General features: G+C 40.1%; 1 protein-coding gene across 1 annotated transcript; it reads right to left on the bottom strand.

Moving 5' to 3' along the window:
* Positions 1–1,057: 1,057 nt before the first annotated feature.
* On the bottom strand, positions 1,058–26,376 carry LOC145985228 (uncharacterized). Its single transcript, XM_083118987.1, has 4 exons — positions 26,247–26,376; positions 25,321–25,459; positions 2,674–2,772; positions 1,058–1,770 (listed from the first exon to the last, which is right to left on the bottom strand). Exons 1-4 carry the CDS (start codon positions 26,306–26,308, stop codon positions 1,375–1,377), a joined length of 696 nt encoding a protein of 231 aa, XP_082975113.1. The 5' UTR covers positions 26,309–26,376; the 3' UTR covers positions 1,058–1,374.
* Positions 26,377–26,502: the final 126 nt, after the last annotated feature.

Below are 26,502 nucleotides of genomic sequence, written 5' to 3'. Positions count from 1 at the left end.
TGGTCGTAATACTTGGTATCCACCACAATTAAAATTCCCCTACTCAGAGCCCTCTGGAGTCTTTTCGAAGGAATGGATTGCCCTGAAACTTGGTATAGATGCTATGGAGACCACGGGAACTGATTACTGGTGAAAAAAAGTTCAAATTTCCCCTACTCAGAGCCCTCTGGAGCCCAGTCAAAGAAAGAGATTGTGGTGAAACTTGATACAGAGGCTATGGAGGGAAGTGAATGCTGATGAAAAAAAGTAGTTCAAATTTTCATCACTAGTTAAAATACAGCGCTGAAGTAACAACAACCAGTAATTTGACTTTATGTCGGTACAGCAGTGTTCAATATGCACCCTGTCAATGCGAACAACCCTTTGGAAGCATAAGACAGTGTGATCAATGTGTGCAGAAAGCATTTCCCGTGATGTTGTTCAGTGTGCATTAGATTTCAGTGTCACATTTCAATGTGGTGGTGAAAATTTGAACTTTTTTTTTTCTCCCATGGTCTTATAGCCTCTATACCAAGTTTCACCACAATCTGATGCTTCGAACGGGCTCCAGAGGGCTCTGGGTAAGGCAACTTCAATTGTAGCCACCTGGCATACAACAAAACCAGGTGTTGTAGGTTCAAATTCTGGTTTAGGCATAAACATGTCTTGGGTTTTGTCTGTCATCTATTTTCTTTCATACTCCTTATCTGAACCTAAAGAAATTGAAAATCAACCCAAAGTGTCCAAAATACTATTCATATGAAGGTGTTTTTGTGTACTTCTGTTATGCATTTGAAGTCCTATGCTTATGCTCATATCTCAGTCATAAAGCATACCATAGATCAGCGTTTATCAAACTTTTTTTTGCCAGATGTGCAGCATGAAAATTTTCACAGAAAATTCCACCAATTCATTATTAGCGAATAAGGGAAATTCTGAAATTGATCCTTTTTACTACTACCTAGGTATAGCACATGTAAAAGAGTAACATAACTTTCAATTATTATTTTTTTCTTAATGAGAATATATTTTCTAAGGACTGTTTGCAGACCACACTGAGAAACAGTCCCATAGTTGCTGGATGTCATAGTGTCATGACATTACCGTTGTTCCTCATGAACATATTTTATTTCTACATTTTTCAATGTATATCTATTAAGATATTTTTAACTTTGTTACATACATTCCATTCTTCCTTTCCACCTTCTACTGACATCATTATTCAAGTAACAAAGTAAATTGTGAAATTACAATGATTGTATTGTCTTCCTGTTGCATTGTACAAGTAAGAGGAACTTGTAGTATTCACTGAAAAAATTCAGTATAATAAACAATAAAAAGGATCATATATGTTGGCCATATTACAAATCTATGGATGAATTATTTTTATCTGCATTAGTCCTGCTCTTGCTTGACCAACACCTCCAGATTCTCTGTTCCATTATCAACACTTGCAGCAGCATGTGTGTTCGACAGAGCCAGTGCTCTTTCTTCTTTACTTACATATTTCCATGGAAGATTTCTTGGTGGCGGCCGCCATCCACCTATCACCTCTCTTGGAAAGTCCGGTTCTTCTGGAAATATTGTATCCCAATGACTCCTCGGCACTACTACCTCTCGAAGCATGTTGTTATTTCGAAAGAATTCACACCGGGATTTCATGTATTTTTTTCCAGTGTGCTGTCTGTACTCAAGGTACAAAGTGTGTGGCTCCCGGAAAGGCAAGTTAATGGAGCGACTCCATGATTCCAGCTCAGTTTTCAACAGATCACGGATTGATTTAGTTATTATCTGTGGTGAAAATTGAAATGTGTCAGATATATATTAAGGATGGAGTAATTTTTTGCTGATACTGATAATGAATCAACATAGTATTGCAAATGTTCCTTAAGAACTCAAACAATTCATTAATAGGACTTACGCTGACCTGGAAAGTCAGCACAATCAACTTAGCATTGGAAAAGTCATGGAAATTAATTTCTTCTTTGCCAAATTGGAACCTAAAAGAAAATTTCACTTTTTACTTCATCTGATTAACCTTCTGAATGAATGTATGTAACCATATGACAGCAATGAGTTTTGTTTTCAAACAAACTGTGTATTTAGAAACTTACTTTACAAAACTCAGGCATATTAATTACTGTATCTATAAAAATAACAACAATTGGCAAAATTTAGCACTAAATTATGGACTATTTCTAGATGTATGCTGATCGATATTTTTATTGATATGCCTATATTGACATACAGCTAGATGCTATGTAATTAATGAATAGAAAAAGAATATATTGGCAAATGTAAAAATATACTCTTATCAGAATTAAACAAGTGGAAACTTATGGCTCAACTAGTCTTTGAAATCTTCTGATTCTGCATCAAGGGTGTGACCAACCAAACATCCATTGTCAAGTTAAGTCAGCCAAAACTTTCTCCTCTTTTACTTATTCAGTTCTATATGTTGATAAATTTTCTGCGGGAAGGCAATATATTGCAGTATGTGTGCAATAGACAGCAGGGTGTACATTAGATGTGCTGAAAGGTCAACCCCCACTTGTACATTTCCCCTTATGTGATTTATTCATAGGCAACAGAACAATGTATATCAAGGTTGAAAATTTAAATGTTTTGAAAAATGCATGACCATTAAGAGTTTTTATTGGAAATTTGAATTTGAATTATTTTTTGACAACTTACCTTATTGTTTTCAAAGTACATAAGGTTCATCATAGGTAGAACAGAGGCATCAATGAGAATAAGTTTGCGACCATCAATGAAATTTCTGATGAAACAATCCTGGAAGAACACATTGGTGAGAAAGAAAAAAGAACTGACATTTATTTTTATATACATAGCAATCAAAAACATGTAATTTCATGGACAAATAATGCCAAATTTTGACTGAAGCCCTTAGTTAACTAAATCATCCACTAGGTGAAGTCCACATGCTATGTTGCATTTCAATACAAATTCGTACTTTGTCATGATGAGACATTCTGTGCAAGATTTGTTTTTCAATTTCTGACAAGGGCCATATTTTTATGTCCTTTTGGCAAATGTGCAAAACTTTGTCATGGGAAGCACTCAAACTCAAGATTATCATTTTTAAAATTTAGTATTCAGATCCTACAACAATGAAAATGCTGATGTAAATTTGGATGCTTCCTTTATTAGACCTTCGTATAAAGAATAGGTTCTCCATAAATGTTCCATAGATCTGATCCTTCTGTGGATGCTATCTTGTCCAATTCCCACTGTAGATGTAGTCACATGCAACGTCCTGCTCGAGAAAAGTGCCTACTACACCTACACGAGCACGTCAGCTGGATGCAAGTCTACTAACTTGGCCACGACCAATCAGTAGCACCATACGCTCTGCAAAGTTTTACCCATTATGCTAACCTTTTCTCCAGCGGTGGTATGAGACTCTATTTCACTCAGGGATCGGGAATAAGTACACTGTCCAACGTTAGAGAAAGTTTAATGAATGTAGCTGGATACACTTTATGCAACTATAAACGTTGTAAGTTTAGCACACGCCCGTGTAGGATATTATACTCACTTCGCCAATATATTGCCGCACAATGGGGGGAGAATGGCTTCTGCAAACTGCCGTAAACTGGGAACAGATTCACTGCTGCTGCTGTCCTCTGGGGTCGTATCCTTAGCTCCAACAAACTTCAGGAAGTGCAGTCCTTTACTAGCGCCGACTTCTGTAGCTGCAGGCTTTTACAGGGAACTGTTGGCTTTCGGGGAACAAAGGGGCATCTATTAGGGTCACCCTCACGATAACCGAAGTATTTCACTGACCTGTAATTTACCTTCTGGGCGGTTGCCTAGAAACCCCACGCCACACTACCCTGGCGGGGTACCGCAGGTTGATTGGGGGAGGAAACCTCTCGCAACAAGCGGAGCGGGTCCTCTCACTCTAAAGTGGAGTTTTTCTCTCGCCAATAAGCGGAGTGGGTATCTCTCACTCGAAAGTGGAGTGGGTTCTCTTGCCAAAGGCAGAGTTCAACCTCTCTCGCTGGAAGGCGGAGTGCGGCTTTTCTCGGGTGCTAAGCCTCTCGCAAGAGCGGAGTGCACCTTCCTTCCTTCCTTCTTTAAGAAGCTTGGCCTCTCGCAAGAGCGGAGTGCTCCTTTCTTCCGGGTCAGTTGGTAAGAGAGATCTTATCGTGAGCCGACCTGAAAGCCAACTGAAGAAAATCTGCTCCGCGGCTGGTTATATAGCCTCGGTTCAGGTAGCGCCTCTAGCGCCGTTCACGCGAACTACGTGGAACCGTGCTAGAGCAGGCAAGGCCATCTCTACGGCAGACGATTGAACTACGTGCTCAAGGCACAAACGATAAATACATATTACAATATTAAACGTGTGCTAAACGTTAATATACAATTATAAGAAATATTACATATTCTTTGCGACCACGCAGGGCCTGATTAACAGAATAATAATAATCACTACTGATAAACACAATTATCAAAGCACGTATTAACACATGTAACATTGAACAAGTAAATAAAATAACTTTGAACCTAATAACAATGGTTACATATACACCGAGTAAATAAACATTAGTGTTACTAATGAGAATGATCTCTCAGGATCATTACAAATGCCCCTCTCCTGGGGAAAAATTTTGAAGAAATTTAAGTTCAAGATCTTAATTCAAATTCCAAATTTCTGAAAAAATTTTTTGAACACTTAACACACATTGATCTCCCCTAGTATTTCACTTCTCCGTCCGGGGGAACACTGAAATAGGCGCAGGTTATCGAAGTTCACTCGATCCACACTTTGCTTCGTCTTGGGATGAACCAGCAAGGCAGTGTTGTTCCGAAGGTCAGTGGCAATGAAAGGGCCGATGAACACCTCGAAAAGCTTAGCTATAGTTCTAGTCTTTCTAGAGCTAAGCTTGTGATTTCTCACTAACACTAAGTCATTTTCGCGTAATTCCCGGGCATGTCCTTTAGTTTTAAACTTGCGTTTTTCACACTTTCTTCTCTCACGGGTCTTAGCGAGGAATAACTTTTGGTTCCAATTGGTAATTTGGGCGTCAGCTTCGTCATTGGGCCAGGTGAAATGGTCCAGCACTTCATTGGGCACCTGTCGGTTAAAGAATAATTCCGAAGGAGCATATCCAGTAACTTCTGACACAGAATTGTTCAGCAACCATGAAATGTCTGTTAAAAGTTGTGACCAACGCTGATGATCATTTTGGTTAAATAGCCTTAGCAGTAAAGGATTCAGGTAGTGAGAGACAGAAGGTTGTATGATATTCCACGTCTTCCATAGATTTAATTCTTTTTCCAAAGGCTTTCTCTTGGAAAGTGGTACCGGATATGGAGCCCGGTGGACAGGTTCAGAAGTTTTCAACATAATTTCACATTCAGCAGTTTCCATCGTTCCTGGTCTTTCAGAAAACACCTCCAAATAGAGTAGCAACACTTCAAACAACCCCTGCTTTTGGGAATCATTCAATATATTTATAGCTTCGACCTTCTCTTTGAGGTCCTCAGGGCTATTCATCCATTCATCATCCTCTTCTTGGATTCTTTGGACGTAGCGTACTATATCTATATTTAAGGGATTTCCCTCTTCATGTTCAGGAGTCCTTCCGAAGTATAAAATAACTTTATTATTTTTGAAGCTAATCTCAGCTTCATGCTGCTTAAGAAAAGGCATTCCTAATAAAAGGTCCGTTCCGAAACCTCTGAGGATAAACACTTCTGTGCTGAAATTCATTCCACCAATTTCCAATTCAACACTACGACTTCCATAAACTCGTTTCCTGTGACTTCCAGAGAAATCAACCAACCTTACCTCTGGTACTTTTTGAATTCGTATGCCTGGAACTTTTTCCACTAACTTAATCCACACCGAATGACTAAGGATTGAGCACTCACTACCTGTGTCAATAACACAATTCACCAAAATGTCCATTAGTTTGGCCTGAATAATAGGAGATCTGTATTTAGTTCTGGACTCACGTGCAGATTTCAACTCTTGTTGTAACCAACTTTCCTCTGTCTCTGTTAACTGGAAATTAACTTGTAACTCTTGAACATCTCTTGTAGTTGAAATTAGTCGCTCCTTCGAAGCCCCTTGCCTAAATGGGAACGAAGCAAGAAGACAAGGTCCTAGTTTGTTTGACAATATTGGGACCTTTGATTCTGATGGAACTCACGAGCCGTATCAATAGCCTCCTCCTGTTCAGATGTCAGGTCATCTCTTATCTCAGGAGGCCTTTCCAAGTTTCGAGGAGGATTTGGTCTAGTAGAATTAGGAACATCAGAGTTTTGGTTATTTTCTCTAGGTCCTGGTGACCTCCTACCTTGGTTACGGGTTCTTAGGAAAGCATTTCTCTGACCAACATTTCGAGTATTACCATATCGTGCACCCCCTCTATTATATCTCCAAGGCCTACCATTAGTGCCTTCTCTTCCAGTAGGTCTAGATTCGATGTTTCTTACTTTAAAATTTTTAGCTCCATTAACTTCCTTTACTCGTGAATCCTCTTTGTTTTTCCAAGGCTCTGGTTCATCATAGATGTCAAAGTCTTTCAAAAACTGAGTTAGTTCATACACTGTCCTAGGAGCATGGGCTAGACAAAGGCTTCTCATCCGATAAGACAATTGTCCAATAATTAAGTTAAGAACTTCACTTTCACTGAAATTCTCCGCCAGATTCCTGTATGCAGCGTAAACACTCCAAGCAAAGCTTTCCATGTTTTCATACACCAATCGAGAATACTTTCGATTTCTGACAGCCGCCAATTGCCTTTGCTTAGCTTTCTTAGAGGCAAACTCTTCTCTGAACCTATCACAGAAATCTGTATAATCAACAAAGTTATCCATGTTGCCGGCTAACCAATGTTCTGCCTTTCCAGTAAAAACTCGGGGAAGTAATTCAAGCCGATAGTGTTCAGGTACCTGCATGAGCTCGAAGCTAACATTGAGCTCTCGGAGATATTTCTCAGCAGATTGTGCTTCTATATCGCCTTTAAATTTAGGTATATGAGCGATATCTGCCATTCTGGGCATCTTAAAGTGCGACTTTCGCCTTGGAGGGTATTCATCTGAACTATCACCATCACGAGGTCTCTTTCTCCGTTCTAGTCGGTCTTTATCTGTAATACAGAATGGATTTCGCACTGTAGCTGGAAATTCAAATGATTCTGCTTCGGGATTTAAGCTTCTATCTGGAGTCACTATAGGAGAACTTATCCCATGAGTAAGCTCAGGTTGAATTTTTAAATTTTGGAACTGCACCTGCAAGTCGTCCACTCTTCTAACAAATAGTCCAGTTTGTTCTTGTAATTCCCGCCTTAAGCTTACTTCCAATTTCTGATTTTGTACTTGAAGATTTTTAATCTTATCTACAGTTGTCCTCTCAACTTCATCCCGAAGAGTGGAAGTGGCAACTTCAATAACTTCATGCTGCTTTTGGACTTCTCTTTCTATGACTTCAGTTCTGTCATTTAACACTTGAACAGAAGCCTGAATGGACTCTACTGTGTTTTCAATATTTCTCACCTTCTCCTCATGAAGTTCACTATTCCTTTCTCTCTCAGCTAAAGCTTGGGCCAGCTCCAAGTAAGAACCGATTTGTTTAATGATTTCACTTTGCCAAGATCTTAAAGGTTCTACAGCTTCACTAACATACTCTTTTAACTTTACAGTTATTTTTCCCATTTCCTCCTGTAATTCTCCTCTACGCTTTTTATCTTCTTCCTCCTTCTCTTGATTTCTCTTTTCTTCTAGACTTTCAACTAATTTCTGAAACATCTCCAAGTCTTCTTGTCTTCTAGCTTCCAACTCTTTTTTTTTCAAGTTCTCTTTTCTCTTCCTGAATCTGCATTATAGTTTTAAGCTCTTGCAGCTCTTGCTTTCTTTCAGCAGCTTCTAGGAGTCTTTTCTCTTCAAATTCTTGCTTCTCAAGTTGTCTTTTCTCTTCAAATTCTTGCTTCTCAAGTTGTCTTTTCTCTTCTGCTGCAGCCATTTCTTTTTTTCGCTGTTTCTCTTCCTCAATCTTTTCATTTTTCCTTTCCTCTTTATCCTTCATCAACCAGTCTAGTAAACCTTGAGCTACTGGAGTCTGAGCAGAGAAACTTGGCTCTGGATCGGAGGTTACGGGAGGCATTGATAAACACGTCTGACACAAAAGTTCACCTTCAGTTATATTAGTCATCGGTTTACCTTCACAGTGCCAATGGAAATTTTTATGACACTGGCTACACTGGAATGAGTCTTTTCGCTCTCCCTGGTTCCTACAGCAAGCAAATTCAGTCTCTACCTCCATTGTCTTCTTAGATCTGCTTCGTAGGGTCTTGCCTGCTTTATCACTGTCCATGGTTTCACGTAAGTTCTCCACTTTAAAAACGGCAAAATACTTTGAAAGGGTGCTTCCAGCTGTTTAACACCACCACTAGTATTCCCGATAACAGTTCACACTAGTGTTACACTTGCCAGTAATGTTAACAGTTCGGGAATATTCACTTCGGGCCCCACGTTGGGCGCCAATTAACTTTGCAACGTCCTGCTCGAGAAAAGTGCCTACTACACCTACATGAGCACGTCAGCTGGATGCAAGTCTACTAACTTGGCCACGACCAATCAGTAGCACCATACGCTCTGCAAAGTTTTACCCATTATGCTAACCTTTTCTCCAGCGGTGGTATGAGACTCTATTTCACTCAGGGATCGGGAATAAGTACACTGTCCAACGTTAGAGAAAGTTTAATGAATGTAGCTGGATACACTTTATGCAACTATAAACGTTGTAAGTTTAGCACACGCCCGTGTAGGATATTATACTCACTTCGCCAATATATTGCCGCACAATGGGGGGAGAATGGCTTCTGCAAACTGCCGTAAACTGGGAACAGATTCACTGCTGCTGCTGTCCTCTGGGGTCGTATCCTTAGCTCCAACAAACTTCAGGAAGTGCAGTCCTTTACTAGCGCCGACTTCTGTAGCTGCAGGCTTTTACAGGGAACTGTTGGCTTTCGGGGAACAAAGGGGCATCTATTAGGGTCACCCTCACGATAACCGAAGTATTTCACTGACCTGTAATTTACCTTCTGGGCGGTTGCCTAGAAACCCCACGCCACACTACCCTGGCGGGGTACCGCAGGTTGATTGGGGGAGGAAACCTCTCGCAACAAGCGGAGCGGGTCCTCTCACTCTAAAGTGGAGTTTTTCTCTCGCCAATAAGCGGAGTGGGTATCTCTCACTCGAAAGTGGAGTGGGTTCTCTTGCCAAAGGCAGAGTTCAACCTCTCTCGCTGGAAGGCGGAGTGCGGCTTTTCTCGGGTGCTAAGCCTCTCGCAAGAGCGGAGTGCACCTTCCTTCCTTCCTTCTTTAAGAAGCTTGGCCTCTCGCAAGAGCGGAGTGCTCCTTTCTTCCGGGTCAGTTGGTAAGAGAGATCTTATCGTGAGCCGACCTGAAAGCCAACTGAAGAAAATCTGCTCCGCGGCTGGTTATATAGCCTCGGTTCAGGTAGCGCCTCTAGCGCCGTTCACGCGAACTACGTGGAACCGTGCTAGAGCAGGCAAGGCCATCTCTACGGCAGACGATTGAACTACGTGCTCAAGGCACAAACGATAAATACATATTACAATATTAAACGTGTGCTAAACGTTAATATACAATTATAAGAAATATTACATATTCTTTGCGACCACGCAGGGCCTGATTAACAGAATAATAATAATCACTACTGATAAACACAATTATCAAAGCACGTATTAACACATGTAACATTGAACAAGTAAATAAAATAACTTTGAACCTAATAACAATGGTTACATATACACCGAGTAAATAAACATTAGTGTTACTAATGAGAATGATCTCTCAGGATCATTACAAATGCCCCTCTCCTGGGGAAAAATTTTGAAGAAATTTAAGTTCAAGATCTTAATTCAAATTCCAAATTTCTGAAAAATTTTTTTGAACACTTAACACACATTGATCTCCCCTAGTATTTCACTTCTCCGTCCGGGGGAACACTGAAATAGGCGCAGGTTATCGAAGTTCACTCGATCCACACTTTGCTTCGTCTTGGGATGAACCAGCAAGGCAGTGTTGTTCCGAAGGTCAGTGGCAATGAAAGGGCCGATGAACACCTCGAAAAGCTTAGCTATAGTTCTAGTCTTTCTAGAGCTAAGCTTGTGATTTCTCACTAACACTAAGTCATTTTCGCGTAATTCCCGGGCATGTCCTTTAGTTTTAAACTTGCGTTTTTCACACTTTCTTCTCTCACGGGTCTTAGCGAGGAATAACTTTTGGTTCCAATTGGTAATTTGGGCGTCAGCTTCGTCATTGGGCCAGGTGAAATGGTCCAGCACTTCATTGGGCACCTGTCGGTTAAAGAATAATTCCGAAGGAGCATATCCAGTAACTTCTGACACAGAATTGTTCAGCAACCATGAAATGTCTGTTAAAAGTTGTGACCAACGCTGATGATCATTTTGGTTAAATAGCCTTAGCAGTAAAGGATTCAGGTAGTGAGAGACAGAAGGTTGTATGATATTCCACGTCTTCCATAGATTTAATTCTTTTTCCAAAGGCTTTCTCTTGGAAAGTGGTACCGGATATGGAGCCCGGTGGACAGGTTCAGAAGTTTTCAACATAATTTCACATTCAGCAGTTTCCATCGTTCCTGGTCTTTCAGAAAACACCTCCAAATAGAGTAGCAACACTTCAAACAACCCCTGCTTTTGGGAATCATTCAATATATTTATAGCTTCGACCTTCTCTTTGAGGTCCTCAGGGCTATTCATCCATTCATCATCCTCTTCTTGGATTCTTTGGACGTAGCGTACTATATCTATATTTAAGGGATTTCCCTCTTCATGTTCAGGAGTCCTTCCGAAGTATAAAATAACTTTATTATTTTTGAAGCTAATCTCAGCTTCATGCTGCTTAAGAAAAGGCATTCCTAATAAAAGGTCCGTTCCGAAACCTCTGAGGATAAACACTTCTGTGCTGAAATTCATTCCACCAATTTCCAATTCAACACTACGACTTCCATAAACTCGTTTCCTGTGACTTCCAGAGAAATCAACCAACCTTACCTCTGGTACTTTTTGAATTCGTATGCCTGGAACTTTTTCCACTAACTTAATCCACACCGAATGACTAAGGATTGAGCACTCACTACCTGTGTCAATAACACAATTCACCAAAATGTCCATTAGTTTGGCCTGAATAATAGGAGATCTGTATTTAGTTCTGGACTCACGTGCAGATTTCAACTCTTGTTGTAACCAACTTTCCTCTGTCTCTGTTAACTGGAAATTAACTTGTAACTCTTGAACATCTCTTGTAGTTGAAATTAGTCGCTCCTTCGAAGCCCCTTGCCTAAATGGGAACGAAGCAAGAAGACAAGGTCCTAGTTTGTTTGACAATATTGGGACCTTTGATTCTGATGGAACTCACGAGCCGTATCAATAGCCTCCTCCTGTTCAGATGTCAGGTCATCTCTTATCTCAGGAGGCCTTTCCAAGTTTCGAGGAGGATTTGGTCTAGTAGAATTAGGAACATCAGAGTTTTGGTTATTTTCTCTAGGTCCTGGTGACCTCCTACCTTGGTTACGGGTTCTTAGGAAAGCATTTCTCTGACCAACATTTCGAGTATTACCATATCGTGCACCCCCTCTATTATATCTCCAAGGCCTACCATTAGTGCCTTCTCTTCCAGTAGGTCTAGATTCGATGTTTCTTACTTTAAAATTTTTAGCTCCATTAACTTCCTTTACTCGTGAATCCTCTTTGTTTTTCCAAGGCTCTGGTTCATCATAGATGTCAAAGTCTTTCAAAAACTGAGTTAGTTCATACACTGTCCTAGGAGCATGGGCTAGACAAAGGCTTCTCATCCGATAAGACAATTGTCCAATAATTAAGTTAAGAACTTCACTTTCACTGAAATTCTCCGCCAGATTCCTGTATGCAGCGTAAACACTCCAAGCAAAGCTTTCCATGTTTTCATACACCAATCGAGAATACTTTCGATTTCTGACAGCCGCCAATTGCCTTTGCTTAGCTTTCTTAGAGGCAAACTCTTCTCTGAACCTATCACAGAAATCTGTATAATCAACAAAGTTATCCATGTTGCCGGCTAACCAATGTTCTGCCTTTCCAGTAAAAACTCGGGGAAGTAATTCAAGCCGATAGTGTTCAGGTACCTGCATGAGCTCGAAGCTAACATTGAGCTCTCGGAGATATTTCTCAGCAGATTGTGCTTCTATATCGCCTTTAAATTTAGGTATATGAGCGATATCTGCCATTCTGGGCATCTTAAAGTGCGACTTTCGCCTTGGAGGGTATTCATCTGAACTATCACCATCACGAGGTCTCTTTCTCCGTTCTAGTCGGTCTTTATCTGTAATACAGAATGGGTTTCGCACTGTAGCTGGAAATTCAAATGATTCTGCTTCGGGATTTAAGCTTCTATCTGGAGTCACTATAGGAGAACTTATCCCATGAGTAAGCTCAGGTTGAATTTTTAAATTTTGGAACTGCACCTGCAAGTCGTCCACTCTTCTAACAAATAGTCCAGTTTGTTCTTGTAATTCCCGCCTTAAGCTTACTTCCAATTTCTGATTTTGTACTTGAAGATTTTTAATCTTATCTACAGTTGTCCTCTCAACTTCATCCCGAAGAGTGGAAGTGGCAACTTCAATAACTTCATGCTGCTTTTGGACTTCTCTTTCTATGACTTCAGTTCTGTCATTTAACACTTGAACAGAAGCCTGAATGGACTCTACTGTGTTTTCAATATTTCTCACCTTCTCCTCATGAAGTTCACTATTCCTTTCTCTCTCAGCTAAAGCTTGGGCCAGCTCCAAGTAAGAACCGATTTGTTTAATGATTTCACTTTGCCAAGATCTTAAAGGTTCTACAGCTTCACTAACATACTCTTTTAACTTTACAGTTATTTTTCCCATTTCCTCCTGTAATTCTCCTCTACGCTTTTTATCTTCTTCCTCCTTCTCTTGATTTCTCTTTTCTTCTAGACTTTCAACTAATTTCTGAAACATCTCCAAGTCTTCTTGTCTTCTAGCTTCCAACTCTTTTTTTTTCAAGTTCTCTTTTCTCTTCCTGAATCTGCATTATAGTTTTAAGCTCTTGCAGCTCTTGCTTTCTTTCAGCAGCTTCTAGGAGTCTTTTCTCTTCAAATTCTTGCTTCTCAAGTTGTCTTTTCTCTTCAAATTCTTGCTTCTCAAGTTGTCTTTTCTCTTCTGCTGCAGCCATTTCTTTTTTTCGCTGTTTCTCTTCCTCAATCTTTTCATTTTTCCTTTCCTCTTTATCCTTCATCAACCAGTCTAGTAAACCTTGAGCTACTGGAGTCTGAGCAGAGAAACTTGGCTCTGGATCGGAGGTTACGGGAGGCATTGATAAACACGTCTGACACAAAAGTTCACCTTCAGTTATATTAGTCATCGGTTTACCTTCACAGTGCCAATGGAAATTTTTATGACACTGGCTACACTGGAATGAGTCTTTTCGCTCTCCCTGGTTCCTACAGCAAGCAAATTCAGTCTCTACCTCCATTGTCTTCTTAGATCTGCTTCGTAGGGTCTTGCCTGCTTTATCACTGTCCATGGTTTCACGTAAGTTCTCCACTTTAAAAACGGCAAAATACTTTGAAAGGGTGCTTCCAGCTGTTTAACACCACCACTAGTATTCCCGATAACAGTTCACACTAGTGTTACACTTGCCAGTAATGTTAACAGTTCGGGAATATTCACTTCGGGCCCCACGTTGGGCGCCAATTAACTTTGCAACGTCCTGCTCGAGAAAAGTGCCTACTACACCTACACGAGCACGTCAGCTGGATGCAAGTCTACTAACTTGGCCACGACCAATCAGTAGCACCATACGCTCTGCAAAGTTTTACCCATTATGCTAACCTTTTCTCCAGCGGTGGTATGAGACTCTATTTCACTCAGGGATCGGGAATAAGTACACTGTCCAACGTTAGAGAAAGTTTAATGAATGTAGCTGGATACACTTTATGCAACTATAAACGTTGTAAGTTTAGCACACGCCCGTGTAGGATATTATACTCACTTCGCCAATATATTGCCGCACAATGGGGGGAGAATGGCTTCTGCAAACTGCCGTAAACTGGGAACAGATTCACTGCTGCTGCTGTCCTCTGGGGTCGTATCCTTAGCTCCAACAAACTTCAGGAAGTGCAGTCCTTTACTAGCGCCGACTTCTGTAGCTGCAGGCTTTTACAGGGAACTGTTGGCTTTCGGGGAACAAAGGGGCATCTATTAGGGTCACCCTCACGATAACCGAAGTATTTCACTGACCTGTAATTTACCTTCTGGGCGGTTGCCTAGAAACCCCACGCCACACTACCCTGGCGGGGTACCGCAGGTTGATTGGGGGAGGAAACCTCTCGCAACAAGCGGAGCGGGTCCTCTCACTCTAAAGTGGAGTTTTTCTCTCGCCAATAAGCGGAGTGGGTATCTCTCACTCGAAAGTGGAGTGGGTTCTCTTGCCAAAGGCAGAGTTCAACCTCTCTCGCTGGAAGGCGGAGTGCGGCTTTTCTCGGGTGCTAAGCCTCTCGCAAGAGCGGAGTGCACCTTCCTTCCTTCCTTCTTTAAGAAGCTTGGCCTCTCGCAAGAGCGGAGTGCTCCTTTCTTCCGGGTCAGTTGGTAAGAGAGATCTTATCGTGAGCCGACCTGAAAGCCAACTGAAGAAAATCTGCTCCGCGGCTGGTTATATAGCCTCGGTTCAGGTAGCGCCTCTAGCGCCGTTCACGCGAACTACGTGGAACCGTGCTAGAGCAGGCAAGGCCATCTCTACGGCAGACGATTGAACTACGTGCTCAAGGCACAAACGATAAATACATATTACAATATTAAACGTGTGCTAAACGTTAATATACAATTATAAGAAATATTACATATTCTTTGCGACCACGCAGGGCCTGATTAACAGAATAATAATAATCACTACTGATAAACACAATTATCAAAGCACGTATTAACACATGTAACATTGAACAAGTAAATAAAATAACTTTGAACCTAATAACAATGGTTACATATACACCGAGTAAATAAACATTAGTGTTACTTCGAGCTCATGCAGGTACCTGAACACTATCGGCTTGAATTACTTCCCCGAGTTTTTACTGGAAAGGCAGAGCATTGGTTAGCCGGCAACATGGATAAAAAACGGCAAAGTTAATTGGCGCTTACACCGTGGGGCCCGAAGTGAATATTCCCGAACTGTTAACATTACTGGCAAGTGTAACACTAGTGTGAACTGTTATCGGGAATACTAGTGGTGGTGTTAAACAGCTGGAAGCACCCTTTCAAAGTATTTTGCCGTTTTTAAAGTGGAGAACTTACGTGAAACCATGGACAGTGATAAAGCAGACAAGACCCTACGAAGCAGATCTAAGAAGACAATGGAGGTAGAGACTGAATTTGCTTGCTGTAGGAACCAGGGAGAGCGAAAAGACTCATTCCAGTGTAGCCAGTGTCATAAAAATTTCCATTGGCACTGTGAAGGTAAACCGATGACTATTATAACTGAAGGTGAACTTTTGTGTCAGACGTGTTTATCAATGCCTTCCGTAACCTCCGATCCAGAGCCAAGTTTCTCTGCTCAGACTCCAGTAGCTCAAGGTTTACTAGACTGGTTGATGAAGGATAAAGAGGAAAGGAAAAATGAAAAGATTGAGGAAGAGAAACAGCGAAAAAAAGAAATGGCTGCAGCAGAAGAGAAAAGACAACTCGAGAAGCAAGAATTTGAAGAGAAAAGACAACTTGAGAAGCAAGAATTTGAAGAGAAAAGACTCCTAGAAGCTGCTGAAAGAAAGCAAGAGCTGCAAGAGCTTAAAACTATAATGCAGATTCAGGAAGAGAAAAGAGAACTTGAAAAAAAAGAGTTGGAAGCTAGAAGACAAGAAGACTTGGAGATGTTTCAGAAATTAGTTGAAAGTCTAGAAGAAAAGAGAAATCAAGAGAAGGAGGAAGAAGATAAAAAGCGTAGAGGAGAATTACAGGAGGAAATGGGAAAAATAACTGTAAAGTTAAAAGAGTATGTTAGTGAAGCTGTAGAACCTTTAAGATCTTGGCAAAGTGAAATCATTAAACAAATCGGTTCTTACTTGGAGCTGGCCCAAGCTTTAGCTGAGAGAGAAAAGAATAGTGAACTTCATGAGGAGAAGGTGAGAAATATTGAAAGCACAGTAGAGTCCATTCAGGCTTCTGTTCAAGTGTTAAATGACAGAACTGAAGTCATAGAAAGAGAAGTCCAAAAGCAGCATGAAGTTATTGAAGTTGCCACTTCCACTCTTCGGGATGAAGTTGAGAGAACAACTGTAGATAAGATTAAAAATCTTCAAGTACAAAATCAGAAATTGGAAGTAAGCTTAAGGCGGGAATTACAAGAACAAACTGGACTATTTGTTAGAAGAGTGGACGACTTGCAGGTGCAGTTCCAAAATTTAAAAATTCAACCTGAGCTTACTCATGGGATAAGTTCTCCTATAGTGACTCCAGATAGAAGCTTAAATCCCGAAGCAGAATCATTTGAATTTCCAGCTACAGTGCGAAACCCATTCTGTATTACAGATAAAGACCGACTAGAACGGAGAAAGAGACCTCGTGATGGTGATAGTTCAGATGAATACCCTCCAAGGCGAAAGTCGCACTTTAAGATGCCCAGAATGGCAGATATCGCTCATATACCTAAATTTAAAGGCGATATAGAAGCACAATCTGCTGAGAAATATCTCCGAGAGCTCAATGTTAGCTTCGAGCTCATGCAGGTACCTGAACACTATCGGCTTGAATTACTTCCCCGAGTTTTTACTGGAAAGGCAGAACATTGGTTAGCCGGCAACATGGATAACTTTGTTGATTATACAGATTTCTGTGATAGGTTCAGAGAAGAGTTTGCCTCTAAGAAAGCTAAGCAAAGGCAATTGGCGGCTGTCAGAAATCGAAAGTATTCTCGATTGGTGTATGAAAACATGGAAAGCTTTGCTTGGAGTGTTTACGCTGCATACAGGAATCTGGCGGAGAATTTCAGTGAAAGTGAAGTTCTTAACTTAATTATTGGACAATTGTCTTATCGGATGAGAAGCCTTTGTCTAGCCCATGCTCCTAGGACAGTGTATGAACTAACTCAGTTTTTGAAAGACTTTGACATCTATGATGAACCAGAGCCTTGGAAAAACAAAGAGGATTCACGAGTAAAGGAAGTTAATGGAGCTAAAAATTTTAAAGTAAGAAACATCGAATCTAGACCTACTGGAAGAGAAGGCACTAATGGTAGGCCTTGGAGATATAATAGAGGGGGTGCACGATATGGTAATACTCGAAATGTTGGTCAGAGAAATGCTTTCCTAAGAAACCGTAACCAAGGTAGGAGTTCACCAGGACCTAGAGAAAATAACCAAAACTCTGATGTTCCTAATTCTACTAGACCAAATCCTCCTCGAAACTTGGAAAGGCCTCCTGAGATAAGAGATGACCTGACATCTGAACAGGAGGAGGCTATTGATACGGCTCGTGAGTTCCATCAGAATCAAAGGTCCCAATATTGTCAAACAAACTAGGACCTTGTCTTCTTGCTTCGTTCCCATTTAGGCAAGGGGCTTCGAAGGAGCGACTAATTTCAACTACAAGAGATGTTCAAGAGTTACAAGTTAATTTCCAGTTAACAGAGACAGAAGAAAGTTGGTTACAACAAGAGTTGAAATCTGCACGTGAGTCCAGAACTAAATACAGATCTCCTATTATTCAGGCCAAACTAATGAACAGTTTGGTGAATTGTGTTATTGACACAGGTAGTGAGTGCTCAATCCTTAGTCATTCGGTGTGGATTAAGTTAGTGGAAAAAGTTCCAGGCATACGAATTCAAAAAGTACCAGAGGTAAGGTTGGTTGATTTCTCTGGAAGTCACAGGAAACGAGTTTATGGAAGTCGTAGTGTTGAATTGGAAATTAGTGGAATGAATTTCAGCACAGAAGTGTTTATCCTCAGAGGTTTCGGAACGGACCTTTTATTAGGAATGCCTTTTCTTAAGCAGCATGAAGCTGAGATTAGCTTCAAAAATAATAAAGTTATTTTATACTTCGGAAGGACTCCTGAACATGAAGAGGGAAATCCCTTAAATATAGATATAGTACGCTACGTCCAAAGAATCCAAGAAGAGGATGATGAATGGATGAATAGCCCTGAGGACCTCAAAGAGAAGGTCGAAGCTATAAATATATTGAATGATTCCCAAAAGCAGGGGTTGTTTGAAGTGTTGCTACGCTATTTGGAGGTGTTTTCTGAAAGACCAGGAACGATGGAAACTGCTGAATGTGAAATTATGTTGAAAACTTCTGAACCTGTCCACCGGGCTCCATATCCGGTACCACTTTCCAAGAGAAAGCCTTTGGAAAAAGAATTAAATCTATGGAAGACGTGGAATATCATTCAACCTTCCGTCTCTCCCTACCTGAATCCTTTACTGGTTGTCGACAAGCCTGACGGAAGCGTAAGACCGTGTTTAGATTTTCGGCAGCTTAATGCTATCATGTTTATACCAAAAAGTTCAGTTCAACCCATTGACGAGAGTCTTCAAAGATTCAAAGGTTCTCGATATTTTACCAGTTTGGACCTGTCCTCTGGATATCTACAAATTCCTTTAAAACCTGAGTGCAGAAAGTATACTGCCTTTTCTTATAAAGGTCGGCAGTACGAATTTTTGAAGATGCCTTATGGCCTGTCTAATGCTGTTTCAACTTTTGTTTCGGTAATGCATAAAGTTTTTGGCCCCGAGACTGAAGAATATCTAACTGTATACATTGATGATCTTCTAATTTTTGATGCAGATTTTCAATCTCATTTGAGGCATATTGAAAAGGTCCTCCATAGATTGGAAGAAGTGGGTCTCAAAGTTAAATTAAGAAAATGTGATTTCGTAAAGGGAGAACTAGTATATCTCGGACATCTCATCTCTGGAGACACAATTAAGGTAGATCCCAAGAAAAACGAAGCCATCCTTAAGTTCCCTCAACCTAAATGTAGGAAAGACGTTAGAAAATTTTTGGGATTGGCTAACTGGCGAAGGAAGTTTATTAAAAACTTTTCGGCAAAGACAGAACCAAGCTGCTTTTGGACTTCTCTTTCTATGACTTCAGTTCTGTCATTTAACACTTGAACAGAAGCCTGAATGGACTCTACTGTGTTTTCAATATTTCTCACCTTCTCCTCATGAAGTTCACTATTCCTTTCTCTCTCAGCTAAAGCTTGGGCCAGCTCCAAGTAAGAACCGATTTGTTTAATGATTTCACTTTGCCAAGATCTTAAAGGTTCTACAGCTTCACTAACATACTCTTTTAACTTTACAGTTATTTTTCCCATTTCCTCCTGTAATTCTCCTCTACGCTTTTTATCTTCTTCCTCCTTCTCTTGATTTCTCTTTTCTTCTAGACTTTCAACTAATTTATCACTGTCCATGGTTTCACGTAAGTTCTCCACTTTAAAAGCGGCAAAATACTTTGAAAGGGTGCTTCCAGCTGTTTAACACCACCACTAGTATTCCCGATAACAGTTCACACTAGTGTTGCACTTGCCAGTAATGTTAACAGTTCGGGAATATTCACTTCGGGCCCCACGGTGTAAGCGCCAATTAACTTTGCAAAACTACTGTATCGGCTCACGTGCTGCCTCAGGCTCCACTATGTAAGAGTCAAATAACATTGCTTCAGGCTCCTTTTGGCAAATGTGCAAAACTTTGTCATGGGAAGCACTCAAACTCAAGATTATCATTTTTAAAATTTAGTATTCAGATCCTACAACAATGAAAATGCTGATGTAAATTTGGATGCTTCCTTTATTAGACCTTCGTATAAAGAATAGGTTCTCCATAAATGTTCCATAGATCTGATCCTTCTGTGGATGCTATCTTGTCCAATTCCCACTGTAGATGTAGTCACAATTTCAAATCCCTCTTGATTTAAATGAAGATTTTTAACTATAGGGTTTTTCAATAGGAACGCTCGAAGTTTGGCAACTGCGCATGACCAAGCCGAGAGTGACTCAGCCATTATCTTGAGTAGGCGTGCTCAGTTAGTCTTGACAATTCACCATTGAACGCTACACAAATGATGAAAACATTGCAGCAGTCTGGGACAGTGTGCGTGAGAACCCAAGACAGTCCATTCCACGTCGTGCACAAGAACTTGGCATTTCTCCGACGTCAACTTGGCGAATTATGCATAGTGACTTGGGTCTTCACCTGTATAAGTTGCAATTAACTCAAGAACTAAAGCCCAACGACCATAGACAGCACCGTGCATTAGCTGACTGGGCTCTAGAGCAGTTGGAAGCTGACCCTGCTTTTGGGTGAAAAATCATGTTTAGTGACTAGGCCCATTTCTGATTGAGTGGCTTCGTGAACAAGCAGAATTGCCAGATTTGGAGCGATGAAAACCCACGGGAGATTCATCAGGTTCCACTGCATTCCGACAAAGTCACTGTTGGTGTGCATTTTGGTCTGGCGGAATCATCGGTCCATATTGTTTCGAAAATGCAGAAGGAGTCACACTCACTGTCAACGGTAATCGATATAGGGCGGTTAACAATTTTTTTTTTTGGCCAAGATTGGATGGGATGGATCTCACAAACATGTGATTTCAACAGGATGGCGTAATGTGCCATACACTGACTTTGTTGCATGAGAAGTTCGAAGGCTCCGTTATATCGCGAGGTGGTGACATCAGCTGGCCTCCCAGATCCTGTGATTTAACGCTATTAGATTTGTTTTGTGGGGCTACGTGAAATCTAGGGTCTATGCTGACAAACCACAGACGATTGCTGCCCTCAAGGCCAACATAACTCGCGTCATTGGTGAAATTGAGCCACTTTTGTGCGAGAATGTCATCGAAAATTGGATCTCCAGGATTCGCATCACCCAGCGGAGCTGTGGCCATTTGACTGATATAATTTTTAAAACATAGTGTCATCGAATTGGCTTCAAAATAAAAGTACAAGCATTGTGATATCACTTACACACTTTGTTTTATTTAATTTCAAAGTTTGAGCGCTCTTAATGAAAACCCCTTTACAATAAAACACTTTTTATGATGTTTCCAATAGTTTTCTGTATGCTTGATGAAAAATAGTCAGTGTGTTTGTATAATACTTTTTTTAGAATCATCAGATCGTAGTTTATCACTTAATAGTTTAATATATATACATGGTGTTCATTTTTCTTGGGGCCAAGATAACGCATGACTGCAGACAGCAAGGCATGGCCTAGATGCAGACATTTTCATTCTGTAACGTCTCTCTTATTTTACGCACATGTATTTAGTATGCAGACAATTATATTTATATTGCATAACGAGTACTAATCTGTGGTATAAGAGTTGTTCAGAAGTGATGGCCAACTGCATTCACACATTCCCGGCATCTTTTGATGAAATTTTGATTGACATATTTGTTCTGTTTGCAAGTTGTTTTCTTACCATTGTTAATCTGGTAGGATGTATGCTGGGTAGAAATATACCCAAAAGAATTTTTTTTACTCCAAATTTTAATTGTTTTAAAGCATGTAATTAGTAATACTTGCATTGATTAATATAATGTTATTAATTTTGAACATTTGAATTGAATCAGAAAATTGATAAAAACTAGAAAAAAATAACATGTTGAAATACCAAACTGAAACTTATGAGCGTGGGTTGGGTGAAATTTACCAGTGATCAGAACGCTACATTTTAAAAGTAGCTTCGCTACCGCTACAGCTATTCTTCCAAAATGTAGCTTCGCTACAGCTACAGCTACATTTACCAAAAAGTAGCTCCCTACGCTACTCCTGTTCGCTACTCGCTACTTCGCTACTTTTTGCGCTACTTATGCATAAAAAAAATTAAAAATAACCATGTGGATATTAAAAAAATCCCCTACTACTGGTAAATAGATTATGTTATTTATTATCATGATTCCCGTCACTCGATAATTTTAATAGCAGTGTTACTTCAGTTACTTATTTTTACTATAGTTTTTTGAGAATAACATACCTATGCAAGTGGCATTTCAATTCAAATTTGATATATGAATATTGCAATTAGGGTCTTATCCAAATTAATGATTACAACTATACACAAATGAAATTTGGTAGGATTACGTATTTATGTTCACATCAACATATTTTTCTTGAGAATAAATATTTCATTTTTTAATAGACTGATATGAAGGCAGCATTTTGAATGAAAAGTACCTGGGGCTCTTTGTTTACAAAAGGGCTCCAGGTTCGATACCCAGCGGAGGCACATAGTGGTTCGGATCCAGTCTCGATCAGCTTATCTATGCATAAAATAGACTCAAAACAAAAACTAGGAAAGACGCCAAGTTGGGAGGATGAGATCCTCCTGCTCCTCCATTCCCCACAATGTTCATCATTCTTCCTCATTCTCACAATTAGCCGAAAGTGGCAGAAAGCGACTATAGATAAGAGAATAATTAAATAAACCATTCATCCTCATTGTCATGATTGAGAAGAGTTGAAGAATAGATGAGGAGGTAAACAGACGAGGACAAATGGGTGGTGGACTATATCAAAGCGTTCGAACATTAATATGGAACAGGGATGTACCTATGAAATGCAAGAAGGTAATATATAACACATACTATGCGCCAATAATTACGTGACATAGAGAGACAAGAAAAAGATGCAGACAGTGGACATGAAATTTTTAAGGAGTCTATGGGAGAAGACTAGAAGGGATAGAATAAGGAATGAGGAGAGATCCGACAGACAGTGGGTGTGGTGAAGCTTCAGGACAGGATAGATCAGGCATGGATGAGATGGTTCGGGCACATGAAGAGGATGGATGCAGAAAGACTACCAGTAAGAGATTATAATGCACAAGGAGTGGGAATAAGGCTGAGGGGGGGGGAGACCAAGATGTCGGTGGAAAGAGCAGATAGCGGAGAGTGTTGGGGGAAGAGGACAAGATTGTAACACCGTGAAAAGAGAGGAGTAGTGGAAGACCAGGAAATAATGGAGAGGCTTGACTTCTATGCCGACCCAGCCAGAGGCAGGAAACTGCGAAGGATGATGATGTCATGATTAGTAAAAGTTACAGAAAAGTGACGCAAAAGTAGAAAAAATACATAAATTTGAAAACTATGTATATTAACTAAAGAAAATTGTAGTTTCTGCAGAAAGTCAATAACTCATACGTACTTTTCACAATATGATACAATATATTGGGGAAACTGTCGTGTAAACCCGAGTGTTCTAAACGTATTGTAATTTTAAAATTTGTGAACAAATATTATCGCGAAAATAATTGTAATACCAAAAACTCTATCATTCTTGTAACAATAATTTCTTGCTGGTGAGATCCTATATACTGACAATGATCAATGCTGTTAACGTACTGAACCATTTATTGCTGGCACTATTCCTTTGTCAGTGCAGCGGAAAAAACATCACTCGTTTTCGCACTGCAAGTTGTTTTTTACACAGCAATTAATGACATTTTGGTGTCTCTTACACCATGGATATCCACAGTATTTGTTCCGGGGGTGATGCAAACGAGCAGTGATGCAGCTCAAAAAAACATAGCTGCTAGTTGGAATATATTCATATATGTCAGTTAGTTATCTGGATATCTGAATTATTCAGATACTAATTAAATAACATGCAGATATCTATAATCTACAATCTATATAATCTGTATTTCCATGTAATAGACTTTGTCTTTATGAACCTCCTGCAAAATTCACCTCAAAATGCTGAGAGAAAATGTAGCTGTAGCGAAATTTTCGCTACAACTACAGGAATTTTGTAGCTTCGCTACAGCTACAACTACAATTTTCAAAATGAAGCGTCGCTACAGCTACAGCTACAAATTTTGTAGCTAGCTACTGTAGCGACGCTACAAGTAGCGCGCTACTTCTGACCACTGAAATTTACCCAGGCAATGTTTCTACGGCCCTGCAAGTGGAACTAAGGAACTAACTGACAGCAGATTCAAGGTCCCGACACTCCGAAGGGTTCATTGGAAAGATTCTGAGAAGGTTGGCCTCAGACATTAATCAGAAGTGATGAAAAAATATATTTCAAAATCGACTGAGTAATTTTTACCCATACAGCCATCCTTACGGGTTAAACACTAGATGCAAGTTATCAGCGCAGTTACAGTGTTGTTATTCTTGATCATTCTGTGAAAGAAAACACCATCGCATTGGCATGCAAAAGTTAATTGTTTAGGCACTAGGAGAGCGCACAAAGCAACACACTGAAGCTCACAATGGAGGCTTAAATGTTCTTGCTTATTAGTACAGTTCTGTTTGTTTTAGTGTGTGGTGTAATTTCTCTCTAATTTCAGTGTGTGCACACGTTTGTGTGTTTTTAATAAGATAGTGAGGGGTCTCCCGATGGCGCAGCGGTAGTGTCGTCACCTTGTAATCAAGAGGTCCCGGGTTTGATGCCCGGTGGAGGCACATAGTGGTTCAGATCCCACTTTAAACTGTAGGTCCAGTCCCGATTAGCCTTACTGTGCATAAAGTGGACTTAAAACACCAAATCAATCAATTAATAAGATTGTGAGACCATTGAAATGCCAGCCAAAAAGTTCACCTTAGAACAAAGAATTTTTATGCATGACACTTGAAAACCGAATCATATTGAGACGTTTGTAGGCAATTTTCACAGACATTCCATGGCGTTGCTGCTCCAGGTAGAGAAAATGTTAGGCAACTTGTTCTGAGATTAGGAGAAACAGAACTTACAAGAATTATGGAAGAGGAACTGTGTGTCTATCAAAATTTCATAAAAAAAATGCTAGAAATGTGTGAATGCAGTTGCCCGCCACTTTGAACAACTCTTATATGCAGGTTAGTACTCATTATGCAATATAAATATAATTGTCTGCATGCAAAGATATGTGCTTAAAAATAAGCAGGAAGTTACAGATCGAAAATACCAGCATCTTGCCTTGCCGTCTGCAATCACACGCTATCTTGGCCCCGAACCAAACTGAACGTGCTGTGTACATGAACGTCCGCAGAATTTTTTCCAGGGAGGGGCAAGGAAGGTATTTTTTTTCAGGGGGGGGGCAAACGAAGGCAAATTTTCCCCAAAAATAGTGTTGTACCCTAAAAAACATTGCTTAAATTTGAATTTATGGTGTTCATGCAATAATTAACACATATTGTGGCTAAAATGAAATTATATGTGTGAAATACATATTTTTTGGTTGACTTTAATTTCCAGGGGGGGGGCATGGCCCCCCCTTGCTCCCCCCCTTCCGGACGCCCATAGCTGTGTATATATATGCTTTCGAGTGCTTAAGAACTTACCCTGTAGAACGGAAATTTAAGGGAGGTTTCTGTCCAGTTCTTAACATCTTGTAATGTCCAGAACCAGCAGCCTGGAAGAGGCAGTTTATCAACGACCTCTCCAGCAATTTTCACAAGACTCTTTGGCTGAAATGGGAGGCTGGGAAACAAAAGAAAGATTATCAATTTTGCTATTTGATGTTTGCTAATGTTACTTTGTTTCTTGTTCCATTACTTGGTTTTGTTCAGCAAGAAGATAAGCTATTTAAATTCACCAGCAGAACTTACTGATGACAGAATTTTCTACTTCATTTGTGGTTTATGTTGTTAGGTTCAGAGATAAATGGGCACAAATTGCCCGTCACTATTTTCATTTTCTTTTCTATCCTATGCTCTTCCACAGAAATATTTTTTCCCCATACTATTAGAGGTGTTCTGTTTTTTGTGAGTTTTGTTTTATGTGTTGAATCTTGCCGAGTAAAGGAAAATAATTGATGATTTTAGGTACATGTATATTTAAACTTCAACTTACTGAGATATCTCCTCCATCTTAAAAAAGAACAATGTAAAACTATCCAGTGTGTTTTGCACTATACCATGAGGGTGCATAGGTGATTTGATCAGCATCATGCACCCTCTGATTCCTTTACTACTCAGATCAGTATTCATTGATTGGAGCCTGGGTAAGCTGCAAAGCCACTTTATACAGGTATACTGCCAGAAAAAAAATCCCACTTGAGATCACGCACCCTTATTAATTTGAACTTAGTCCTTTGTTTCCTAGTCAGACATCCTGCTGGCTGTACCAGGCACCTTTTCAAATTACCGAGGTGCATTGTTGGCTGAATTACATGGACTCGCAGGAAGTGTTGCAGCTTGATATGAGTAAGTGGGACACAAAGTGTGTGTGCATGTGTATCTGACTATAATCTGTGATTTATACATACGGTTTGTATTTGAATGGGCCGGTGTTGACACTGGAGACATTGTACTGAAATTTAAAAACCATTACTGGTATTTCCAAAAGATTTTTCTTTCCCTAACTGTTGCCAGGGATATGTTGTGCTTAACAATGCTTGATTGTAAGTTATAATGACAATAATAATAATAGCTTGTTTCTTAAGCAGATGAGGCTCTGCCTGATACTGCCACCTAACCATTGTCAATATAATATTGCATACATAACAATAGGCTGCATATAAC

Source organism: Lepisma saccharinum, chromosome 3, assembly GCF_977018435.1.
Source record: "Lepisma saccharinum chromosome 3, izLepSacc3.1, whole genome shotgun sequence".
In the NCBI taxonomy this organism is placed as follows: Eukaryota; Metazoa; Arthropoda; class Insecta; order Zygentoma; family Lepismatidae; genus Lepisma; species Lepisma saccharinum.
Note: the sequence above shows the minus strand (reverse complement) of the source record. Positions and strands in the feature narration are given on the sequence as shown.

What these genes read in the sequence shown, in the direction of transcription:
- LOC145985228 (XM_083118987.1), bottom strand. Translation starts at nt 26,308, where the DNA reads ATGGTTTTTAAATTTCAGTACAATGTCTCCAGTGTCAACACCGGCCCA. An exon ending in TTAAATTTCCGTTCTACAGG is followed by an intron (nt 2,773 to 25,320) that starts GTAAGTTCTTAA and finishes GTGTTCTTCCAG; the next exon opens with GATTGTTTCATCAGAAATTT. An exon ending in TGTACTTTGAAAACAATAAG is followed by an intron (nt 1,771 to 2,673) that starts GTAAGTTGTCAA and finishes TTTTCACCACAG; the next exon opens with ATAATAACTAAATCAATCCG.